At 38.3% G+C, this 21,116-nt stretch overlaps 1 protein-coding gene across 3 annotated transcripts in view; it reads left to right on the top strand.

The window, feature by feature from the left end:
* RANBP17 (RAN binding protein 17) overlaps positions 1 to 21,116 on the top strand; it is a 315,725-nt gene that overhangs the window by 255,808 nt on the left and 38,801 nt on the right. For all 3 annotated transcript variants that reach the window (XM_060008404.1, XM_060008406.1, XM_060008403.1), the window contains 4 exons: positions 471 to 578; positions 3,131 to 3,213; positions 16,958 to 17,172; positions 18,600 to 18,738. In XM_060008404.1, coding sequence (XP_059864387.1) covers positions 471 to 578; positions 3,131 to 3,213; positions 16,958 to 17,172; positions 18,600 to 18,738 — 545 coding nt within the window. The remainder of the gene's footprint in view (positions 1 to 470; positions 579 to 3,130; positions 3,214 to 16,957; positions 17,173 to 18,599; positions 18,739 to 21,116) is intronic.

The raw sequence follows: 21,116 nt of genomic DNA, 5'->3' as shown, positions 1-21,116 counted from the left end.
ACCTTTTAGCAAACTGACCTTGAGTTGAGATTAAAAATTACCCAAAGCTTTTCTTCAAGCTGTCATCCCTAGCGTTCCTTGGGGCTATAGTGGAACTAAGCAGAGTTAAGTCAACAACTTAAAATAAAAGAATGTAGATAATTTCTAAGCTGGGAGATAAATGCATAGGCTTTACTCTTTCCCTCTACTTTTATGTATTTTAAAAGTTACATAATAAACAACATTTTTTTCTTAAGTAGTTTGATGCCCAACAAACTCTGATAATAGCAGTTCACATTTTTTACCCCTCATTAACTTATTTTCCTTTCCTGCAATATTAAGCATAATTCTTTAACTATGTTACATGATACTTCATAAGTATGCTAAACATAGAACAAATGTGGATTCCTTTGTTTTCTTTTTAAGTGGCACCAATTTTCAGAAACAATATTTCTTTTGACCCTTAAATTCTTTAACAGGCTTTATAAAAGGTACCCAACCTATATTCCCATCCTTCAGAGGGCTGTTGAGCAGTGGTATGGAGAGCCAGCGTGTACAACTCCCATCTTAAAACTTATGGCAGAACTGATGCAAAACAGGTAAGAGGTAGCATAGGCAAGTGAAAAGGTCATTTACTATTTGGTAGCACTCTTCAGAGGTCAGACTTTCCTGCCTCGTGCCTGTATATTTAAGACTTAGCAAGAACCCGGGAACCAAAGCTTAAGATGATCAGTTGAAGGCAGTAGAATTAGAGATATAAGGTTGAGACTTTGGGCGAGAAAGAATTTAGTATACTTAGGTGTATACGGGGACTATGGGAACTGGGAAAAAAATTGGAAGACTACAGCCACCATTATTTAAAAGATTCAAAAGCACAAGATGGAGGAAGGTAGGTTTTTGTTTTGTTTTGTTTATAAATTTATTTATTTTTGGCTGTGTTGGGTCTTCGTTGCTGCGCGCAGGCTTTCTCTAGTTGCAGCGAGTGGGGGCTACCCTTCAGTGCGGTGCACGGGCTTCTCATTGCGGTAGCTTCTGTTGTTGCAGACCACGGGCTCTAGGTATGTGGGCTTCAGTAGTTGTGGCTTGCGGGCTCTAGATCGCAGGCTCAGTAGTTGTGGCACACGGGCTTAGTTGCTCCGCAGCATGTGGGATCTTCCTGGACCAGGGCTCGAACGCGTGTCTCCTGCATTGGCAGGCGGATTCTTAACCACTGTGCCACCAGGAAAGTCCCAGGGCAGTTTTAACTGTCTCATTGCTTAACTGCAGTTCCGTAGAGGAGGAAAGGAGTTTAGAGGTCTCTGAGTTGAGATGCTTTATTTTATGGATAAGGGAACTGAGTCCCAGAGCAATTCGTGGACACATAGTTTGTCTCAAGCCCTGGGGATTGTTCCTGCCTTGACTTCTAAGTTATCCTTCTTCCTCTGTGCCAAGATGCACATATGTGGATGATTTATGCACTCACAATTTTTATTTAAATAGCAACTACCACACTTCTCAGAAATTGCCTAGGTGACCTTATAATTTGCATAGACAAGCAGAGGTTCAGGTTCTTTGTATATAAATATTAACAGAGGTGTAGCTAAAAGAGAAAAACTGCAATAAGATAATTAGTTTTACCTCTTTAAGATATGTCATTATGAATATGGCTTAGCACCAAATTACCTGTCACTTAGTCATACTGTTTCATCAGTTCCTCTTTGTAAATTGCGTGTTGGAAGGGAGATATCCAGACAGGGAAGGAGTATGGGTTGCAACTCTAATTTGATCTATGGTGCTGAGTTTTTCACAGCAGTAATTTAAAATTTTTAAAACAAGAGGTGGGAAAAGACCTGGCAAATAAATAAATGTGAGTATTCTTTTGAAAGCTGTTAGTTTTTTTAAAACTGTTCTCTAGGTGCCTTAAATACTAAACGAAGGGTGGCTATATACTTTATATTAGAAATTTAGTTTTTATTAAATTACAGTTTTTTCAGCTAGGTAATTAATAGTTCATATTACTGATATAACATTTAATGCTAAAGGAAAAACTCATTACGTTGTATATTGTAAAGTATTTTATATCTGCCATAGGTGGATAATTCATATCTCGCACAGTTGTCCAAAGAACTACCTGGTAAAAATTTGTAATCCCAGAAAATGTTATCTTGTCTATATTTCTCTGGAACCTAATGTGTACTATGTATATACATTTCTTTAATCGGAATTCTATGCCAACAATCAAATGTTTCCAGTAGTATTTCTAATAAGTTATAATTGCACTTAATTCCGAAGCATTTTGAAAAAGCCTAGAGAAGCAGCAATTTATTCTATTCCGAGCAGTTTATTCTGTTCCTTGGCAAATATCTTTGCTTTTTGGTGTTTCTTTGCTATGACCTATTTCATATTTTTGCTGATCCTTTTAAAAATATACCATTATTTCTTAAAAGCAGAGCAAAAAGGTATATTGGAGCCAACTAAAGCCAAAGTGATGTTAAAAAAGCAAATATTATGTCAGGATGGCATGTCAGTCCTTTACACTTTTCAGACTGTTCCCCAACCTGTTAGGAACTAGGAAAGTAGAACTGTTCTTATTTAGAACTTCTGGGATTTGTTTCTCTTTACTTGAGCTATGTTCAATGGAAACTATAGTCTGTATGTAATTTAATGTATTTGAAATATGCTTGAAGTATCAAGTGATTCATTATGCATATGAGCAGTATTAAAGGTACTTAGATTTCCTGTTATTTTATAATTTGTTTTAAAGATGTGTACTAGGCACTACAGGAGATCTCAAGTGTAAATCTCTATCCAAGTAACTATATAAACTTATACATACTTGGGGTTTCCTTTATTATTATCTGTCAACCACTTTGCATGAAAGGAGAGGGGTGTAAGAGGTCGGTGATATAGGATGTCAGGATATTGTTTTGACAGATAAAAAGTGAATTCTTTGAATCAGCAAATAAATGAAAATAATTTTATCGTTCTAGTATCTTTATAGTGAGAGAATTAGCACACACATTTTATCAATACTTGTTTAATGGAATGACACTTTAAAAAAGGGATAATTGTACTGTTGCTACTTCTAATAAATGAAAATTCTGGGTATTTTAAACCTATATTTGTTTTTTTTATCTGCACATATAGTCTAAATTTTTGCTGTATTTCTTAGATCCCAGCGTTTGAACTTTGATGTATCATCTCCTAATGGAATTCTTCTCTTCAGAGAAGCTAGTAAAATGATTTGCACTTATGGTGAGTATCCTTTTCCATATTTGTCTCTGCAATATAACTTTTATCTCTTTGGAGGAAAGAATGATGTTAGTTATTTTGTTCTTTTGAACCTTCATATCTGTATGAATTTGTGAAGTGGGTAATAGGGGTGCAAAAAGCCAGGTAGCTATCATATTGACATCAAGAGAAATAAGCAACATGCCTTTGACTACAGATCATGCCTGACCAGCTTGATGAATTTCTTTTAGATGAAATTGCAGTGTCAGTAGGCAAAGGGAATACACTATAGATAGAATATTGAAAAGTTATAGCATATTGAAAATTGCTAAAAGTTACATCAGGGAGTTTAGTGTGTTGCGTCAAAGGATGCTTAAATCAGTATGTCACCGGCACTGAATTTTGGAAAAATATCCTGGTAAAGAGCAGTAAATATTTTATTGTAGGAAATTTGGGGGCACTGCATCCTAAGAATCAGAGTTCTACAGTAATGATTGTTCTATTCAATTACAGTACAAAAAAATGTGGTTAGGGGCTTCCCTGGTGGCGCAGTGGTTGAGAGTCCGCCTGCCGATGCAGGGGACATGGGTTCGTGCCCCGGTCTGGGAAGATCCCACATGCCGTGCAGCAGCTAGGCCCGTGAGCCATGGCCACTGAGCCTGCACGTCCGGAGCCTGTGCTCCGCAACGGGGGAGGCCACAACAGTGAGAGGCCCGCGTACCGAAAAAAAAAAAAAAATGTGGTTAGTAGTTAGAAATGAGCGTTAGAACTACCATAAACCCTAATATTTGCCACTTCTGACAGCTTCGTCAATGAAATTCTCAACTCTCTGAGACCTTTATGTAGCCAGGGAATGAGGATACGATACAACAGATAAGAATCCTCTGTTAGTTCGCCACAAACTGACTGAATACTAACTACAGGCTGGACACTTTGCATGGTTCTTCTTGAGAGATGTCTCTCTGTGTCCTCCGTTCCTTTGTCCTCTTCTTTTTTGCCTGTCTGGTCTTACTTTCCCAAATCAACAGCCAACTCTATGTTTGGCCTCAAAAATTGCCTGTGATTCTCATACTTCTTTTGGAGTACCTAGAAACAGATTTTACAGAATTTTGTAAAGCTTCTTTAAGTGAGTGTGTGTATGTAGGAACAGCCATTAAAAGTGTATTCGTTTATTTTGTGTATGGTGTTAGGGAGTGTTCTAATTTCATTCTTTTACATGTAGCTGTCCAGTTTTCCCAGCACCACTTATTGAAGAGGCTGTCTTTTCTCCATTGTATATTCTTGCCTCCTTTATCAAAGATAAGGTGACCGTAGGTGCATGGGTTTATCTCTGGGCTTTCTATCCTGTTCCATTGATCTGTATTTCTGTTTTTGTGCCAGTACCATACTGTCTTGATTACTGTAGCTTTGTAGTATAGTCTGAAGTCAGGGAGCCTGATTCCTCCAGTTCCGTTTTTCCTTCTCAAGATTGCTTTGGCCATTCAGGGTCTTTTGTGTTTCCATATAAATTGTGAAATTTTTTTGTTCTAGTTCTGTGAAAAATGCCATTGGTAGTTTGATAGGGATTGCATTGAATCTGTAGATTGCTTTGGGTAGTATAGTCATTTTCACAGTGTTGATTCTTCCAATCCAAGAACATGGTATATCTCTCCATCTGTTTGTATCATCTTTAATTTCTTTCATCAGTGTCTTATAGTTTTCTGATAGTTTTCTGCATACAGGTCTTTTGTCTCCTTAGGTAGGTTTATTCCTAGGTATTTTCTACAGCAGAAACTAACACAACATTGTAAAGCAACTGTACTCCAATTTAAAAAAATTAAAACATATTACTTTTTAAAAAGTAAAACTTATTTTAAAAAGTAGAAAAAGTTCTTTTAAATTGTTTTTACTTGAACTCAAAATATTCTGGGACTCAGTTCTGTATGCACTGTAGGCCTCTGTTAAAAATGCTTAGTTTTAATTGTACATTTGATTTTTAGAGTTTGAGGTCATAAGTGTATAGAAACTACAGAAAGCACCTATTTAAGACCGTAAACTTAAACTCTCCTATTTTCATCTGTACCAGCAACTATATTGCCACAACTTTTGCATCTGTTGAAAATGGACACATTAGAATCATATAAAGTAGAAATGCTTTGCCTCCCAAAGGTAAAAATGGACCCCTTTTTGAATATTCTCAGTACAGTTTGTTGTGTTTCCAGGGTATATCTAATTCCTTTCAGTGTCTTATCATAAAAGACATATGACTGGAGCTTTTTCCAAAAGAATGATATCTTTAAAAAAACATAGATTTTGGCAATTAAAAGATCTGAGTACCAATTCTAGTACCAACCCATGTCAACTCCGTGACATTCAGCTAAGACACTACACCTCTTTGGCCTACTTTTCTCATATGTAAAATTAGAAATAATGAATACCTACTGACCTACCTGTCTAGTTAGGATTAGAGGTGGTTAATTGAGCTACTCTGGGTAAAGGGCTTGGCACAGGTTGTAACATGGCTTAGGTACTCAGTGAAAATGCCTTTCCTTGATCCAAAGCCATTCTCTTACACTCACAGAACCAGCCTCCTTTGGATAGGGGTTCACTGACCTCATCACTTTTTTATTCAGGAATGCCTTCTGTTTGGACCATGCTGTCCTGCTTCCTTCTGCCTGTAACAAGTGCTAAGCGTCTATTTCCTCACTTTTTAAAAAGAAATACTTCCCCATTATGAAACAATGCACGTATAAGAATTTCTTAGTAGTCAATAGACCTTTAACTATACAAATGTTTGTTTCCTGTTACCAACCACAGTTGTATCTTTCCTTCCCCCTTTTCTGGATCCAGTTTCTTTTACTGAGGCTTACTCACTCTTACAGTAGGGCTGACAAGAGCAGCAACTTCCTCCTCGTCCAGGATCACTGAATCTCTAGTATAGGACAGAATGTTTGTCCAGCAATTGATACCAAAAGGAATCTCAGAACATCGCCAAGTCTATGGGCTTCAAAAGCTATTCAGTCCTCTGTCAGGTTGTTTGACATAGACAAAAGCATTGCAGCAAAAGTTGAGAAAGAAAACTGTGAGGATTATATTGGAGGAAGAAGAAGAGGAGGAGGCAGAAGGAGAGAGAGGAAGAAAAGAGAAAGAAAAGCAGAAAAAAGAAAAGAGAAAACCTTCAAAGCATTCTTGAGAAGAAAAGCCAATAAGGAGTTTTCTTACTCTGAAGAAAGACTAGGAGATTAGGGTAAGGTTCTTCTCCTTAGTTGGGACTAATAATAATGGTTGCTTCCACTTTTTAATCAACTATTATGTGCCTGCTCCTATACTAGACCATTAATCATACTTTAGCCCATTGAATCCTTAAGGTAAGTATTATTATCTGCCACTCACTAGTCACTTGGCCTTGGTTAAGTTGCTAAGCCTCTCTTGCTTCACTTTCTTGTTAAACAGAGAAAATAATACCTACTTCATAGGGTGGTTGTGAGGATTCAATTACATAGTGCATGGAAAGCCCTTAGATCACTTAGCTACTGTGATTACTGTTATGAAGAAATTGAAGCTCATAGAAGTTAAAGAGTTGCCCAATATTACATAGTTAGCAAATAGTCAAATTGGAATTTCATTCAAAGTCTGTATAACTTCAGACAGTAGTCTTTCCATGTTCCTTTCTGCCACTTGAGAGTTGCCACACAAAGTTGGGTACTTTTGATGAAGTACTGTTCTTTAAGTATGGTGATTTCTATCCTAAAACTTAAGGAAAATGAAGGCTCAATGGAAAAATGTCCTTCAACTTTGTCACCAGTGACTTTGACACATCGCTTTACATAGAATGATAGAAAACTCTTTCTCAGCCTTCACTGATTCCACATGCTGGCCTCAATCAGCCGAGCTGATTTTGTCTGTCTTTACCTGTGTAATGTTTTATTACCCATGCTTTTACCTCTGGAGATTCTAATATGCTCACTGAAGGGAGATCCTATGGTTGCCATCCAGGAGTCTAGAAGATGAGGAAAAGAATGACTAGGAGGGTACAGAAGAGCCAACATTATTTATTTCTGTGGTAAGCCAAGGTGAAGGAAGGGAGAGCCCATAGAAGAAAGGGGCCAGAACATTCTCTGATCCCTTCTGTTCCCATCCTCGCTGGGTTCCTTCTCTGCTCACCTGTCATGGGCAGTATTTGTGTAATCGATGATTGGGGCAGTTCAGAGGGGGGAAGAACTCATTTCCACAAGCACCTGATTCGTTATATATTTTATGGAATACCTCCACCTCGCTACTCAATGAGACTGGCAGAAAAATAATACTTTCGATATGCTGTTTTATTTATCTACATTCTGTCATGATATACTTTGATGTAAGTTTTTAATTTTGCCTCAGCTCTCAGCTGCTCTCGCCGTTACAGCTCAGGGTCAGCAATGAGGTTAGCCACAGTAGCACAAAACAATTTCCTGTTTGTGCAGCCCAGGTAACATTTGGATGAGGATTAGATTTTACCGCATTTTCTACTAGCCCAAGCCTATTATTTCTAATGAGTTTTAAATTGCTTCAAGAACATGTATTTCAAAATTTAGTGCTATGATCCGTTCAGCCTGAGCAACTTAATAAAAGAAATTTCTTTCTTAAATTTTTGGTTAAAATGTTGCATGCAGTGTAATAAATGTCATTACTTTGGAAACCTACTTCTCAGTTTTAAGAACTGGGTGGTTTTTATGCTCAATTTCCATTTGTCTAATCTTTTCTTCCCTTTGCCTCTGGGTAATGGTATCTTTAGTGACATCTGTTGGTTAAAGAGTGCGCAGAAGGGAGAAATAGTGGTTGTTTTTATACGACTGGCAAAAATGGAGCTGCTTTTTTATTCCTTCCTTAGGTACCTGATTTAAAGAAAGCTCGGTGTGTGAAAAATCTAAACTTTAATAGTGGATAGAACAACTATAATTATTCACTGTACATAAGAATTTACATCAGGGTTCTTTTGAGCAATATATGCTCCAGGTGCATTTAAGGTACGATCTAATAATATGCTTAAATTGAATTTGTAAACTGATACACAAGCCGCTGTTATTTACTGTGACCTAGAAAACAAACCAGTGGTTTTCCAACTGGGTTTTTCAGAGCCCTAGAGATCTGTGAAAGTACCACAGAGCCTCTCCAGAGAGGGGGGAGAAGGGGACCCTACTGCCACTTTGACCAGAACCACCCAGCTATATATAGTTGCACTAGATTTATTTGTAATAGGGGTCACCTGCTTAAAGATTTTTTTTTAATAAAAGAGCTTGAAAATTACTGGTATGTATTGATACTATTAGAAGCATTGTAAGAATGAAGGATTATGATTTCTATTTATGTTTAAATGATTACAGAAAGATAGCTGGACAGGGCTTCTCTGGTGGCACAGTGGTTGAGAGTCCGCCTGCTGATGCAGGGGACACGGGTTCGTGCCCCGGTCCGGGAAGATCCCACATGCCGTGGAGCGGCTAGGCCCGTGAGCCATGGCCACTGAGCCTGTGCGTCAGGAGCCTGTGCTCCGCAAAGGGAGAGGCCACAGCAGTGAGAGACCCGCGTACCGCAAAAAAAAAAAAAAAAAAAAAAAAAAGATAGCTGAACAATGTGTTGGACTTGAAATAATTAGAGACTTAAAATGTAATCAGGGGCTTCCCTGGTGGCGCAGTGGTTGAGAGTCTGCCTGCCAATGCAGGGGACACGGGTTCGAGCCCTGGTCTGGGAAGATCCCACATACCGTGGAGCAACTAGCCCCGTGAGCCATAATTACTGAGCCTGCACGTCTGGAGCCTGTGCTCTGCAACAAGAGAGGCCACGATAGTGAGAGGCCCGCGCACCGCGATGAGGAGTGGCCCCCACTTGCCGCAACTGGAGAAAGCCCTCGCACAGAAACGAAGACCCAACACTGCCATAAATAAATAAATAAATAAATTTAAAAAAAAAATGTAATCAGGAAATAACACTTCTGGAAAACAGATCATCCAAGAACCATGGACATAACCTTAGATTGTATCAGAAACGTGGTCAGGGACAGAGAGTTGTATCAGAAACGTGGTCGGGGACATAGGACAACAAAGTAGTAGAGTAAGCTCACAAAAATCTTCTTAAGGCGATGGAATGATCAGCACCTTGAGGATCCCAGGCCTTGAGGAATACATTTCACAGTGAATCCACACGTGTTGGACTTGGCCACTTCTGCACACAAGCAAAAACTGCTAAACAAGCTGTTAAATAAGTAAGCGTGATCTCCAAACAAGTGGCTTAGAGTTCAGTAGAGTCTTTCATCCATGCAGCTAACGTTTATTGAGCATTTACTATGTGTTTGAGAGTTACAAGGGATAGGAAGAGAAATAAGACACACAAAAATAATCTTACTGATTCTTCTCTTAGTGGAGTCCAGCAGTGTATTCAGACAAGTAAATAAAGAATTATAATGTGTTGTGCTCACTTTTATGCTTAAGAAGCATACAGAGTGCTATGGGAGCCCAGAAGTTTCTAACTCAAAACTGAGGAGCCAGAGAAGGAAATAAGAATAGGGCCTGGAAATTTGAGGAGGGCATTTCAAGCAGGCAATAGCTTTTACAAAATCATATAAATATAAAACGTTAGCATGGTCTATCAGTAAACTGAAGGATTTCAGAATTGCTGGAGAAAGTAGAAAGTGAAAATTCCTGATTATCTCATCACTCAAAGATAACCATCATTAACAGTTTAGTGTGTGCTCATTCATACTTTTTTATGTGTGCATATACATATATTATTCCAAAAGTGGTATTATAATATACTTGCTAATCTGCAATTTGCTATTTTTTACTTATATCATGGCCATCACTTTATATTAATACATATCTAAATCTACCATATCTCTTTTTTTCCTTTGGTTTTTCATAATTTTTTCTACCATATCTTTTAAAATAGAGGTAAAGCATTCCATTTTATCGTCATACTATAATTTAATTTTTCACCTTTTGATAAATGTAATTTTTATAAACATGTAATTTTCACTGTAATACACTGTTGCAGCAAGTACATACACTGTACATTCAGCTTCATGAGCTTCACTCAGTCAACAAGTATATATATTGAGAGCAGCAGGTGCTGTTCTAGACTCTGGTTAAAATGTTCTAGACTTTTGGTTAAAATGTTGCATGCAGTGTAATAAATGTTATTACTTTGGAAACTCAGTTAGCAAAACTGAAAAAGAAATTATTTTGTATGTCAGAAGGTAATAAGTGCTATGGGGAAAAAAAAAAGAAAGAAAGCAAATCAAGATGGGAGCATTAGGGGCTTCCCTGGTGGTGCAGTGGTTGAGAGTCCGCCTGCCGATGCAGGGGACACGGGTTCGTGCCCGGTCCGGGAAGATCCCACATGCCGCGGAGCGGCTGGGCCCGTGAGCCATGGCCGCTGAGCCTGCGTGTCCGGAGCCTATGCTCCGCAACGCGAGAGGCCACAACAGTGAGAGGCCTGCATACCGCAAAAAAAAAAAAAAAAGATGGGAGCATTAGAAGTACCAGGGATTGGGAAACATGTTGCATTTTTAAGTAAAGTGATCGAGGTAGGCCTCATTGAGAAAATGACATTTGAGCAAAGACTTGCAGTAAATAAGGGAGTTAATTATGCAGATATCTTGGGGAAAAGTATTCCAGGCTGAAGGAACACCAAGTTTTAGGGTCCTAAGGCAAGAGTGTATCTGGCATGTCTGAAGAACAGCAAGGACATTGTTTGCTGGAACAGAGTGAACAAAAGAGAGTAATAACAAAAGCAATGTCATGTAACGTCATATCCTGTAAAGATTATCAGGACTTTGACTTTAACTCCGAGTGAAGGAGAAGGACTTTTGAGCGGAGGGCTGACATGATTTGCCTTTGGCTTTGACCAAGGTGATAGCAGTGGGAGTAGTGAGAAGTGGTTAGATCCTGGATATATCTTGAAGGTAAATCCAATTTCTTGATGGATTGGATATATGGTATGAGAGAGAAAATGTAATCAAGGGATTTTGGCATAAACAACTGGAAGGATGAAGTTACCATTAACTGAGATGGAAAAGGCTGAGAATGGGTGTGAGAGGGACTCAAAAGTTCCATTTTGGTTGTGTTGAGCTTGAGGTGTTGATTAGACATTCAAGTGGAGGTGTTGAATAGGGAGTTGGATATACAAGTCTGAGGATTGGAAGAGGTCTGGCCTAGAGAAACAAATATGGGAGTCATTAACTCTAAGATGGCATTTAAAGCTGCAAAACTAGATAAGATCACCGGGGTGGGGTATGAATTTAAATATAAAAGATTTAGCTTTGAGTTCAGGGGTATTCTGTGTTAGGAGGAAAGGGAGAAGAGGAGGAACCAGCAAAGGAGAGAATGAGCAAACACTGAAGTAAGGGAAAATCAGGAGAGTGTGTGTCTTGGAAGGCAAGGAAGAAGAGGTAGTCAGCTGTGTCAAAAGCTGCCAATGAATCAAATAAGACGTGGACTAAGAGTCGACCATTACGTTTAGGGACAAGGAGGTCATTGGGAACTTTGAAAAGAGCACTTTCAGTGGAGTGGGTGTAAAAGAGAATCAGAGGAGAAAAAATGAAGACAGTGAAGGTCACAGTTCTTTTAAGGAGTTTTGTTACAAAGGGGAGTAATATCAGGCAGGGAAGTAGGGCCAAGAGAAAGTCTTTTTTAAAATAAAAAAGATTGCATAGGAGAGAAAGGGGGAAATTGCTGTGCTTTCTTCTCAAGCACATAAGAGGAGATGGGAGCTAGTTCAACATACTGAGGGGCTGGCTTTTTAGAAGACAGTGTGTAAGTGCAAATGCTAGGAGATAGGTAGATATGGTAGTGAACATTTGGAATTAGAATATATTCCCAAAAGTGGATTTACGCATTTTTAATATTTTTAATAAAATTTACCAAATTACCCTCTAGAATCGTTATACTAATTCACATTCCCAACAATTTCCTTAATTTCCCACATGCTTGTCAGTGCTGCATTGTTTTAATCTTTTTCAACCTGAAAGGGAAATGTTATATTCCTTTCCAGTCTCCACAGCTTCATTTCTGTCCCAGACCATTTACGTCCAGGGGCCTCAGCTGGTTTGCACAGAGACAGAGTAGGTTGAGTGACCTGAAGTAAAGGAATGTCAGGAAGCTTGCACTTCTCTTCCCATAATTGTTCTGATGACGAATGAAGACATTCCACCTGTAGAGCTGTCAGCTAAATATCAAATTCACTTTAAAATTTTAGAGATTAAAAGGGAAAAAGAAAAGGTAAATCAATGTAATGGATTGCTTTATAAACCGGGAAGTGACATTGTTCATACTGTTAGTTCTTCCTGGTATAAAATACAGCTATAGTATATCTTATCCCTTGTACCTTTTTTAAAAAGTATTCTTTTGAGGGCACAGAGAACTGGTAGATTGTGGGCCAAAGACCCCCTGCAGCCAGTTCTCTTTTGAAGGAATAAAGGGAGAGTGGTCAAAGATCTAGTATTGACCTTACTTTGAATTATGTGTTAGAAGGAAGGGACATTATTCTACACCAAACACACCCAGCCTTACCTCCTCCTCTTTTTCAGGCCATAGCTCCCCATGTATGAATTTACAGGCTAGTAGACTGGAGAAAGAAAGGAACACCTAGTGCTGTGTATTGTTATAGATTACATGAGCACTGTACCAGTTACTGTGGTAAGCACATTACGTATGCTGTCTCTTTTACTCCACATAAGAGCCTTGTGAGTTATAAGTACTGTTATTGTCCTCATTTTACAGATGAGGAAACTGACTTACAGAGATTAATAATCTGTTCAGACACCCAGGTAGTGAGCAAAGAAGTAGGATTCAAACCCCAGGTCGGTATGACTCAGAAGCCCACCTGGTTCATCACTACCTTACGCACTGTATGTTTGTTTTCTGTTAGACTGCTATCTTGTTATACAGTTCTCCAGCTGAGGCCTTTGAAGGAAGGCTACTTCTTTTTGGGTGTAGGGAGCCTCTTCTGTAGAGGACATCATGGAGGCAGTCATCAGGGAAGAGATAGGGTCTCAGAAGGGGAAAAAGTTGTTTAAAAAGTAGGTCTGAAAGTAGATATCAGATAAACAGAAAAGGAGATTTTGCATCTTCTTATATATCCTTCTCTAAATCTAGTTATTGAGAGTGGTCTAGAAGGGTACTTCTGAATGCTGGAAGCTAACCAAACACACACACACACACACACACACACACAAAAGGGGGGCTTCTCCAAAAAAGATAGAATAGAGGTTAAGAAAGAGGAACCCAAGCAGTTAATGTAAGCTAATAATGAGGGAAATATATGTAATAAGCAAAATGATAGCAGGAGTCTTCTATGCTTATTTCCCAGGTTTTTTCCCCTTATTATTGAGTGCGATTCTTTTCCTGTTATAGCATATACAACAGTAAGACTGGCAGTTCCATGACACTTGTGCTTCCCTTCCTCAGTCATTGCCCTTAGCCAGGTAAACCACTCAATTCACAGCATCCTTTTCCGGAGCCCCAGCATAGCCTCAACATCTGTCTTACCCAGGTCTGATGTTAAGGTTGTAACAGCATCTCATTCCCCTGCTCCCAGTTATGGCAGATATAATCAGTGGGAAACAATCAGAGATTTTCCTTTTGATTCTAAACTTTGGAAGTCTCTTATTTCATTAAAGAAAGTATCATTTCCTTTTGTACAAGTGGCAACTGCTACTGGCTTCAGTGGCTGCCAGCCTGGCAATGCCTTCATCTCCCAGCGGTCCATCAGTGTAATAAAGATCTCCCTCTTAGGAAGGAAATTCTGGGAAGGAAGGAGATGGGACTTTATGGGTGTGGGGTGGAATAAGGAAGGCAAGGAGGGTTGTCATACCTATAGAGGAACATCAAAACCAAACCTCAGCTCAGTCACTTTTGTTTACAGCAATGTGAGTCTAACTGCTAGATTTTAAGCTTTTGGAGGGCAGGGCCTCCAATTTTAGTAAATGTTGTTGAATAACATAGATTGAATAAAGCTGATTGGAGTGAATAACGATGCGGCCACGTCTTCTCTTCCATAGTCTTACAGCCACCACGGAATGCGGAGCCACTTGAGCACAATTAAATATAGTTTCCTCTTTCAAAAGTATTACTTTTTCAAGGTCATAATGGTATACTAATTACTGTTTTAATTAACACAGATGTGTCTGAAGCAGTCCAAAAAAACAAGTGTGCCAGATTGCAGCTTTAACACAGCGATAAAAGTTGTGATTCTAAATAATTAATCCTTCTTGATGATAGGTTATCCAGTCCTTTAGAATCAAAAATTTTCCCCATCACAATTCTTCGTCTTCCTAGTCAATCTTGTGCTGAAGAATACAGGATCTTTACTTCCCCCATAAGGACATCAGCGTAAGAAGTCCCTGAAAGATGACCCAGTTTTCTCCGTTTGCCCCTGGCCTCCTTAACAGACCCAAAATGTGTAAACCACCACCACTACCACCAAATTACCCTAGCTTTTTCCATCACATGTAAGCAGTGCTTTTCTTTCCTGGGAAAGGGAAGTGGGGGGAAATGTCTACCTTGATTTATATTGAATTGGAGGCAAAGGTAGAAAAGCAGTGGTTGAAAACTACCCTCTCCTGCAGTACCCTGCTTTTTCAGACCTTCATGCCTGTGCACATAACCTTTCTGGAATACTCTTCTCTCCCTTCAAGTCCACCTGAGAAACTGTGATTGATCCTTGAGAAGTAGCCTGCTCTGTGAAGCCTTTCCCACACTGCTCTCCTGCCCAAGCAAAGTCAGTCTCTTCTATTCCCATAAAATCTTGACAGACTTCTCTGATAGTGTTTGTCACATTGTACGGAATTATTTATTTACAAATCTACTTCTCCCAGCAGACTGAACTCCTTCAGAGCAAAGATTTTGTTTCATTTGTTTATCCTAGCACCTCACACAGGGTAGCTATTAAGTGAACGCTGTCGTACTGAGTTGAATCTTTATGAAACTTACAATATCTTTCTAAGGTAAGTTAGGATGAGATCATGAGAGAGAGTACAGAATGTGGTACGGAGTAAATTCCAAGATATGCTTCAGCCGACACAGTGGTGTTGTCATTCTAATGTACAAATTATAAGCAAAGCCACATGGGCTTCAAAGGATGCACAGAAGAAAATCTGTGTGTGGAAATGTTTCAGTAAGGCAGAGAAAGGGGAGGGAACCTTCACCCTGGGCGAGTCCTGTTTCATGCTCTGCTAGAATTATTGGTCCTTCTTAACCTCTTTAGTAAACATGTGGTTTTCATAATATACCTATCAGTCAGGATTCAAACAAGGAAAAACAAACACTGTGACATTGATGGAATAGGGAATTTATTTTAGGAATTAGACCTTGTACAATCTTGGGTGAAGATGGGAAAATAGGTCCAAGGGGGAGAGTTGGAAGTTCAGGAGAAAAATCATTAATAGGCCCTCCTGAGATAATGGCATGGATGGACAAGTTGGAGCTTGCAGGGAAAGCTAAAAGCTAGAGACATCCAGCTGCTGGGGTGGGACCCTGAAAGGATGTGGGGTGAGAGGGGGGACTTGAGTAGTGGTAAAGAAGCAATGGAAGACTGTTGCCTCTGCACAGCTCCTGCTCTGTACCTGTGCTGCCAAGCACTTGGTGGTAGGCTTGGAGTCATTGGTCAACAGGGCTTGTAGTTCTAGACACAGAGCAGGAAAGAACAAGGAGAAACTAAAACCCAGCGGTATTTCTACATCTTTTTCTCACACCTCTAATCACAACAACCTTCAGAAAGTCATGGCTGCTACTTCACTTCCACCTTCTAAATCTCATATAGATTTCTGTTTTGCTCAATTCTAGCCCACAACAGTACAGGGAAATGAGTTCTGGGAAACTTAATTCTTATTTAGCCCAATAGACACAGTACAAAACCACAACAGTAATGCCTCTAAATTTTGTAAATTGAATTTAGTTTCAATTTTAGAAGCAGTACTCACTTGAACAGGAAAAAGCAGAGCTAAGAAACATGTATGACTTTATAATTCTTTACAAAGCATTCTTAGATATTGCCTGGTAACAAACCTTACTAGCACACATTTCAGAAAGAGAAACTATTAGTTGTAAATGCTAACTATAAAAAACTGTAAGGTGATCATATAAACATTTCTTCATCTTTCGATGGTCAGACATAGAATATAAGTACGGTTTTTAAACAATCGTCTCTTTAGATCTTCTGAAAAAATGTCTAAGAAGAAAAAGGAAGTAACATTTATTGTGCACTGTGCCAAGAATTTCTTGTGTCTTTATTTCATTTAACTCATGTATCAAACCTGTGAGGCTCCTAAGAGTGAAGTAACTCAATATCAAGTGCATGTGAAAAGGTTGAAAATTCATCCCACAATTCAGAGTAATTTATATGTCTAAGTTATCTTTTTCTCTTGACTTAGTTTGTTATTTACTCCTACTTTTTTTTAACTTCTTATTGAAGAAGAGATAACATATATATTAAAGTACATAAAGTGAAATAATCTTAGGAGTACAACTCAATGAATTTTTGTGCATCCACATATATATTCATGTAATCACCATCCAGATAAAAATATCAAACTTTTCCGGTACCCCGTGATTGATTTTCCTCGGGCCATTTGCACTTCCCAGGTAAACTGCCTTATGTATTTATATTTTTCATTATATGGATGATGTAATTCTTGGAACAATGGTAGGGGGAAGTGAACAGTAGCAGTAAAGTGAAAATGTTGAATAATGTGCCTCATAACTGCTTTGAATTACATCTACTTATGTCACTTTCTCATTCTGCTTTTACCCTAAAACAGGTAATCAGATCCTGTCCCTTGGGAGCCTCTCAAAAGATCAGATTTATCCAATGAAACTCAAGGGCATCTCCATCTGCTATTCAGCTCTCAAGTCTGCCTTGTGTGGAAATTATGTCAGCTTTGGCGTCTTCAAGTTGTATGGGGACAACCATTTTGACAATGTACTCCAGGCCTTTGTCAAAATGCTGCTGTCAGTGTCCCACAGTGACTTGCTAGTAAGCAATCATGCGTCATGGGAGTCTTTGTATGAAACGTGAAGTAACACCACCACAGGGTTGGAATTGTTATAATGAAGCCCAAGGAGTTAGAATAGCACCAGATCATTTTATGTTTTAGGACAACTTCTTGATTTAACTTACAGGATTTGAATAACTATAGTGGCTGTATTTATATAATTAAATGTGCAGTTTTGAGAACTGCAGCTACCATCTTCTGATAAATTGGTCATCTCAGGCATTCCAGGTTCTGTGTCTAGAGAAAATGTAATTAGCAATTTCAACTAATTGCTTACAACTGTACTCATAATTCAGAGAAGATCTGTGTTTCCTGGAGCAGAAAATGCAGAATGACTATAGGATCTTCTCCTTCCTTCATTTCTACTCTGTGTACTCCCCTTGCTGTTTGGCCTTGCTTTCCATTAAAATTCAGGTGTGGTGGACAGAGTGCTAAACTGGAAGTTGAGCAGCCTGGTATGTAGTCTCAACTCTGCCACTTGCTGGTCATTTACCTTGAATAAATCACCTTCTCTATTTCTCCAGGCTTCAATTTCCTCACCTTTAAAATCAGTAAATTAAACAAAGTGATCTCTAGGTCCCTCTTCTACTCTACCATCTAGTCTCTGTGATTTATGTCAGTTGTTTTCAAACTTTGCCCCTCAGAATCACCTGGGGTGCTTGTTGGAATTCAGATTTCCAGACTCCTCCACTGAGCTGAGTCTGAGTCGTTATCAGACTTTTTTTTAAATATCTCAGCCTGATTACTAACAAGCACCCCATGTGATTCTTATGGAGATAGTCAATTTTACTTTATAATAAATATTGATATGGTTTATTTCTCTTATAAGTGTTGCGCTTCTTTGATACTGGTTTGGGTTTCATTTGAGGCTTTCCAGGTATCTTTCTCATGCACTTATCCTTTGCCTGTTGTATATGGTAAATATTAAGCCATTTACCAAGTTATGATTTAATTAGATGGGTTGGCATTGTGTAAATATAGCAGACTATGACGCCGAATGCTATTATAACACAAATTTCTTTGTGTTAAAAAAGAAGGTTCCCTAGCCACTATTAAGCACTGTTCAGTGTTACAATATTCCAGCCCAGAAAAATCATTCAGTCTTCTATACTGCAGCGATTTTAATTGCACTTAAGTGTTAACCACATAAGGCAAAATTGAAATTACTTACTAGGGTATGCTGTAGCTTCAAATTAGGATTTCTAGAGATCAAGAGATTTGTATTAGAACCCCTTTAAATACTGAATTGAGAATCATTATGTCATTTGTTCCATGTATTTATATTTATGTTTATTTTATGTATTTATGTGTAAGGTCACAATTTCTAATACTATAAATGGCAATTTTCACTGAACTGTGACACGTCTTTTGCTTCCCTGTGGCTTGACATTTAGTATTTCTGTTATAGCAATATCGGAAGCTGAGCCAGTCTTATTATCCACTCCTGGAATGTCTCACCCAGGACCACATGAGCTTCGTCACCAACTTAGAGACTCCTGTACTCCTATATGTTCTCACATCTATCTCAGAGGGACTCAGTACTCTTGGTAAGTATCATGGAGAACATTGTTTTCAGAGGAAAGACTTGATTGTGGTCTCTTAATGTATGTGCTTTTGAGATGATCATCCTACAAAGGGGGAAAGATTATTTACCCAAACTGAAAGATTATTTTATAACTATTGCCTGCGAGAGAGAAAATGCCCTTTTTCGTATTTTGATATAGTTTATTTTTTAATCAGCTTAATTAAAGTATAATTTACACACAGTAAAAATTACTGATTTTAAGTGAACATTTCAATGAGTCCTTACAAACATATACACAGTCATGAACCACCACAGCCAAGATACAGAACATCTTCATCACCGCAAAAAGCTCCCTCCTGACCCCTTCTAATCAATCCCTTTCCCCTAGTCCCAGCCCCAAGGAACCACTATCTACTTTCTCTCACTGTAGTTTGCCTTTTCCAGAATTTCATATAAGTGAAATCATATAACCTGTAGTCCTTTGTGTCTGACTTCTTTCGTTTAGCATAATGCCTTTGAGATTTATCCACGTTTTGCGGAACAGCTTTTATCTTTCTATTGCTGAGTATTTTTCTATGGTATGGATTACCACGTTTGTTAATATGTTCACCAACCAGTAACATTTGGGTTGTTTCCATTATTTGGTTGTTTTGAATAATGCTACTATGAACATTCATGTACAAGTCTTTCTGTGGACAGGTATTTCTCTTGAGTAAATACCAGAATGGAATTTCTGGGTTGTATGCTAAGTGTATATTTAACATTATTAAAAACTGCCAAACTCATGGATACATACACTACCAAATGTAAAATAGATAGCTAGTGGGAAGCAGCCACATAGCACAGGGAGATCAGCTCGGTGCTTTGTGACCACCTAGAGGGGTGGGATTGGGAGGGTGGGAGGGAGACGCAAGGGGGAGGAGATATGGGGATATATGTATACATATAGCTGATTCACTTTGTTATAAAGCAGAAACTAGCGCACCATTGTAAAGCAATTATACTCCAATAAAGATGTTAAAACAAAAAACTGCCGAACTGTTTCCCAAAGTGATTGTACCATTTTACTCCCCCAAGCAATGTATGAGGACTCCAGTTGTCCTGTATCTTCCCTAACACTTGCTGTTATCAGTCTTTTTAATCTTAGCCATCCTCGTGGGTGTGAAGTGGAATCTCCTTGAGTTTTTAATTTGCATTTCACTAATGACTGATGATTTCAGCATCTTTTCTTGCTTATTTGCCATTCATCTGTCTTCTTGGTAAAATATTTGTTCAAATCTTCAACCCAATTTCTTTAATTGGGTTGTTTTGTCTTGGAAGAGTTGTTATATATTCTGGATACAAATCTTTTATCAGATCTATGTTTTGCACGTATTTTTTCAGCCTTGGCTTGTCTTTTTTATTTTCTTAACAGTATCTTCTGAAGAATAAAAGTTTTCAGTTTTGAGGAAGTCCAATTATTTTTTTCTCTTACAGTTCATGTCTTTTTGGTCCTATCCTAAGAAATCTTTGCTTATTAACCCAAGGCCATAAAGGCTTTTTCTGTGTTTTCTTCTAAAAGTTTTATAGTTTTAGCTCTTATGGTTAGGTCTATGATCCATTTCAATTTAATTTTTGTACGTAGTATTATGAGGTAAAAGCTGGGATTCCTTTTTTAACATGTAGATATTCAGTTGTTCTAGCATCTTTTGTTGAAGAATATCCTTTATTTGTTAGACTACTTTGTGCCATTTCTATACTGTCCTAATTTTATAGTAAGTCTTAAAATCAGATAGTATAGCCCTCTGATTTTGTTTTTCCCTTTTTAAATTGTCTTGGCTATTCTGGGTCCTTTGCCTTTTTTATAAATGTAGCGTCAACTTGTCAGTTTCTCATGTTAGAAAAAAAATGAGCAGGGGAATTATTATTGGGTTACATTGAATCTCTAGCCCAGTTTGGGGAAAACTGACATCTTAGCAATATTGAGTGTTCAATTCCTGGCAATGGCATATCTTTCCATTTATTTAGATCTTCTTTACCTTTTCTCAACAGCATTTTTGAAGTTTTGAATATATAAGTCTTATCCATATGTTGTTGTATTTATAACTATTTTCTGTTTTTATGCTGTTGTAAATGATATTTAGTTCAATTTCTATTGTTTTTGCTACCATGTATAATTGCAGTTGATTTCTTTGTATGCTGACCATGTATCCTGTAACTTTGCTAAACTGACTTATTAATTCTGGTAGCCTTTTGTAGATTTCTTAAGATATTCTGCATAGATGTGTCTGCAAATAAAGGTAGTTTTACCTCTTTCTTTCCAATCTGTATGGCCTTTTTTTGGCCGCACGGCATGCAGAACTTCCCAACCAGGGATCGAACCCATGCTTCCTGCATTCGAAGTGTGGAGTCTTAACCACT

The sequence above is a fragment of the Delphinus delphis genome, chromosome 3 (genome assembly GCF_949987515.2).
Source record: "Delphinus delphis chromosome 3, mDelDel1.2, whole genome shotgun sequence".
Lineage (NCBI taxonomy): Eukaryota > Metazoa > Chordata > Mammalia > Artiodactyla > Delphinidae > Delphinus > Delphinus delphis.
The sequence above is the reverse complement of the archived record's forward strand: the minus strand, read 5'-3'. Positions and strand labels throughout refer to the sequence as shown.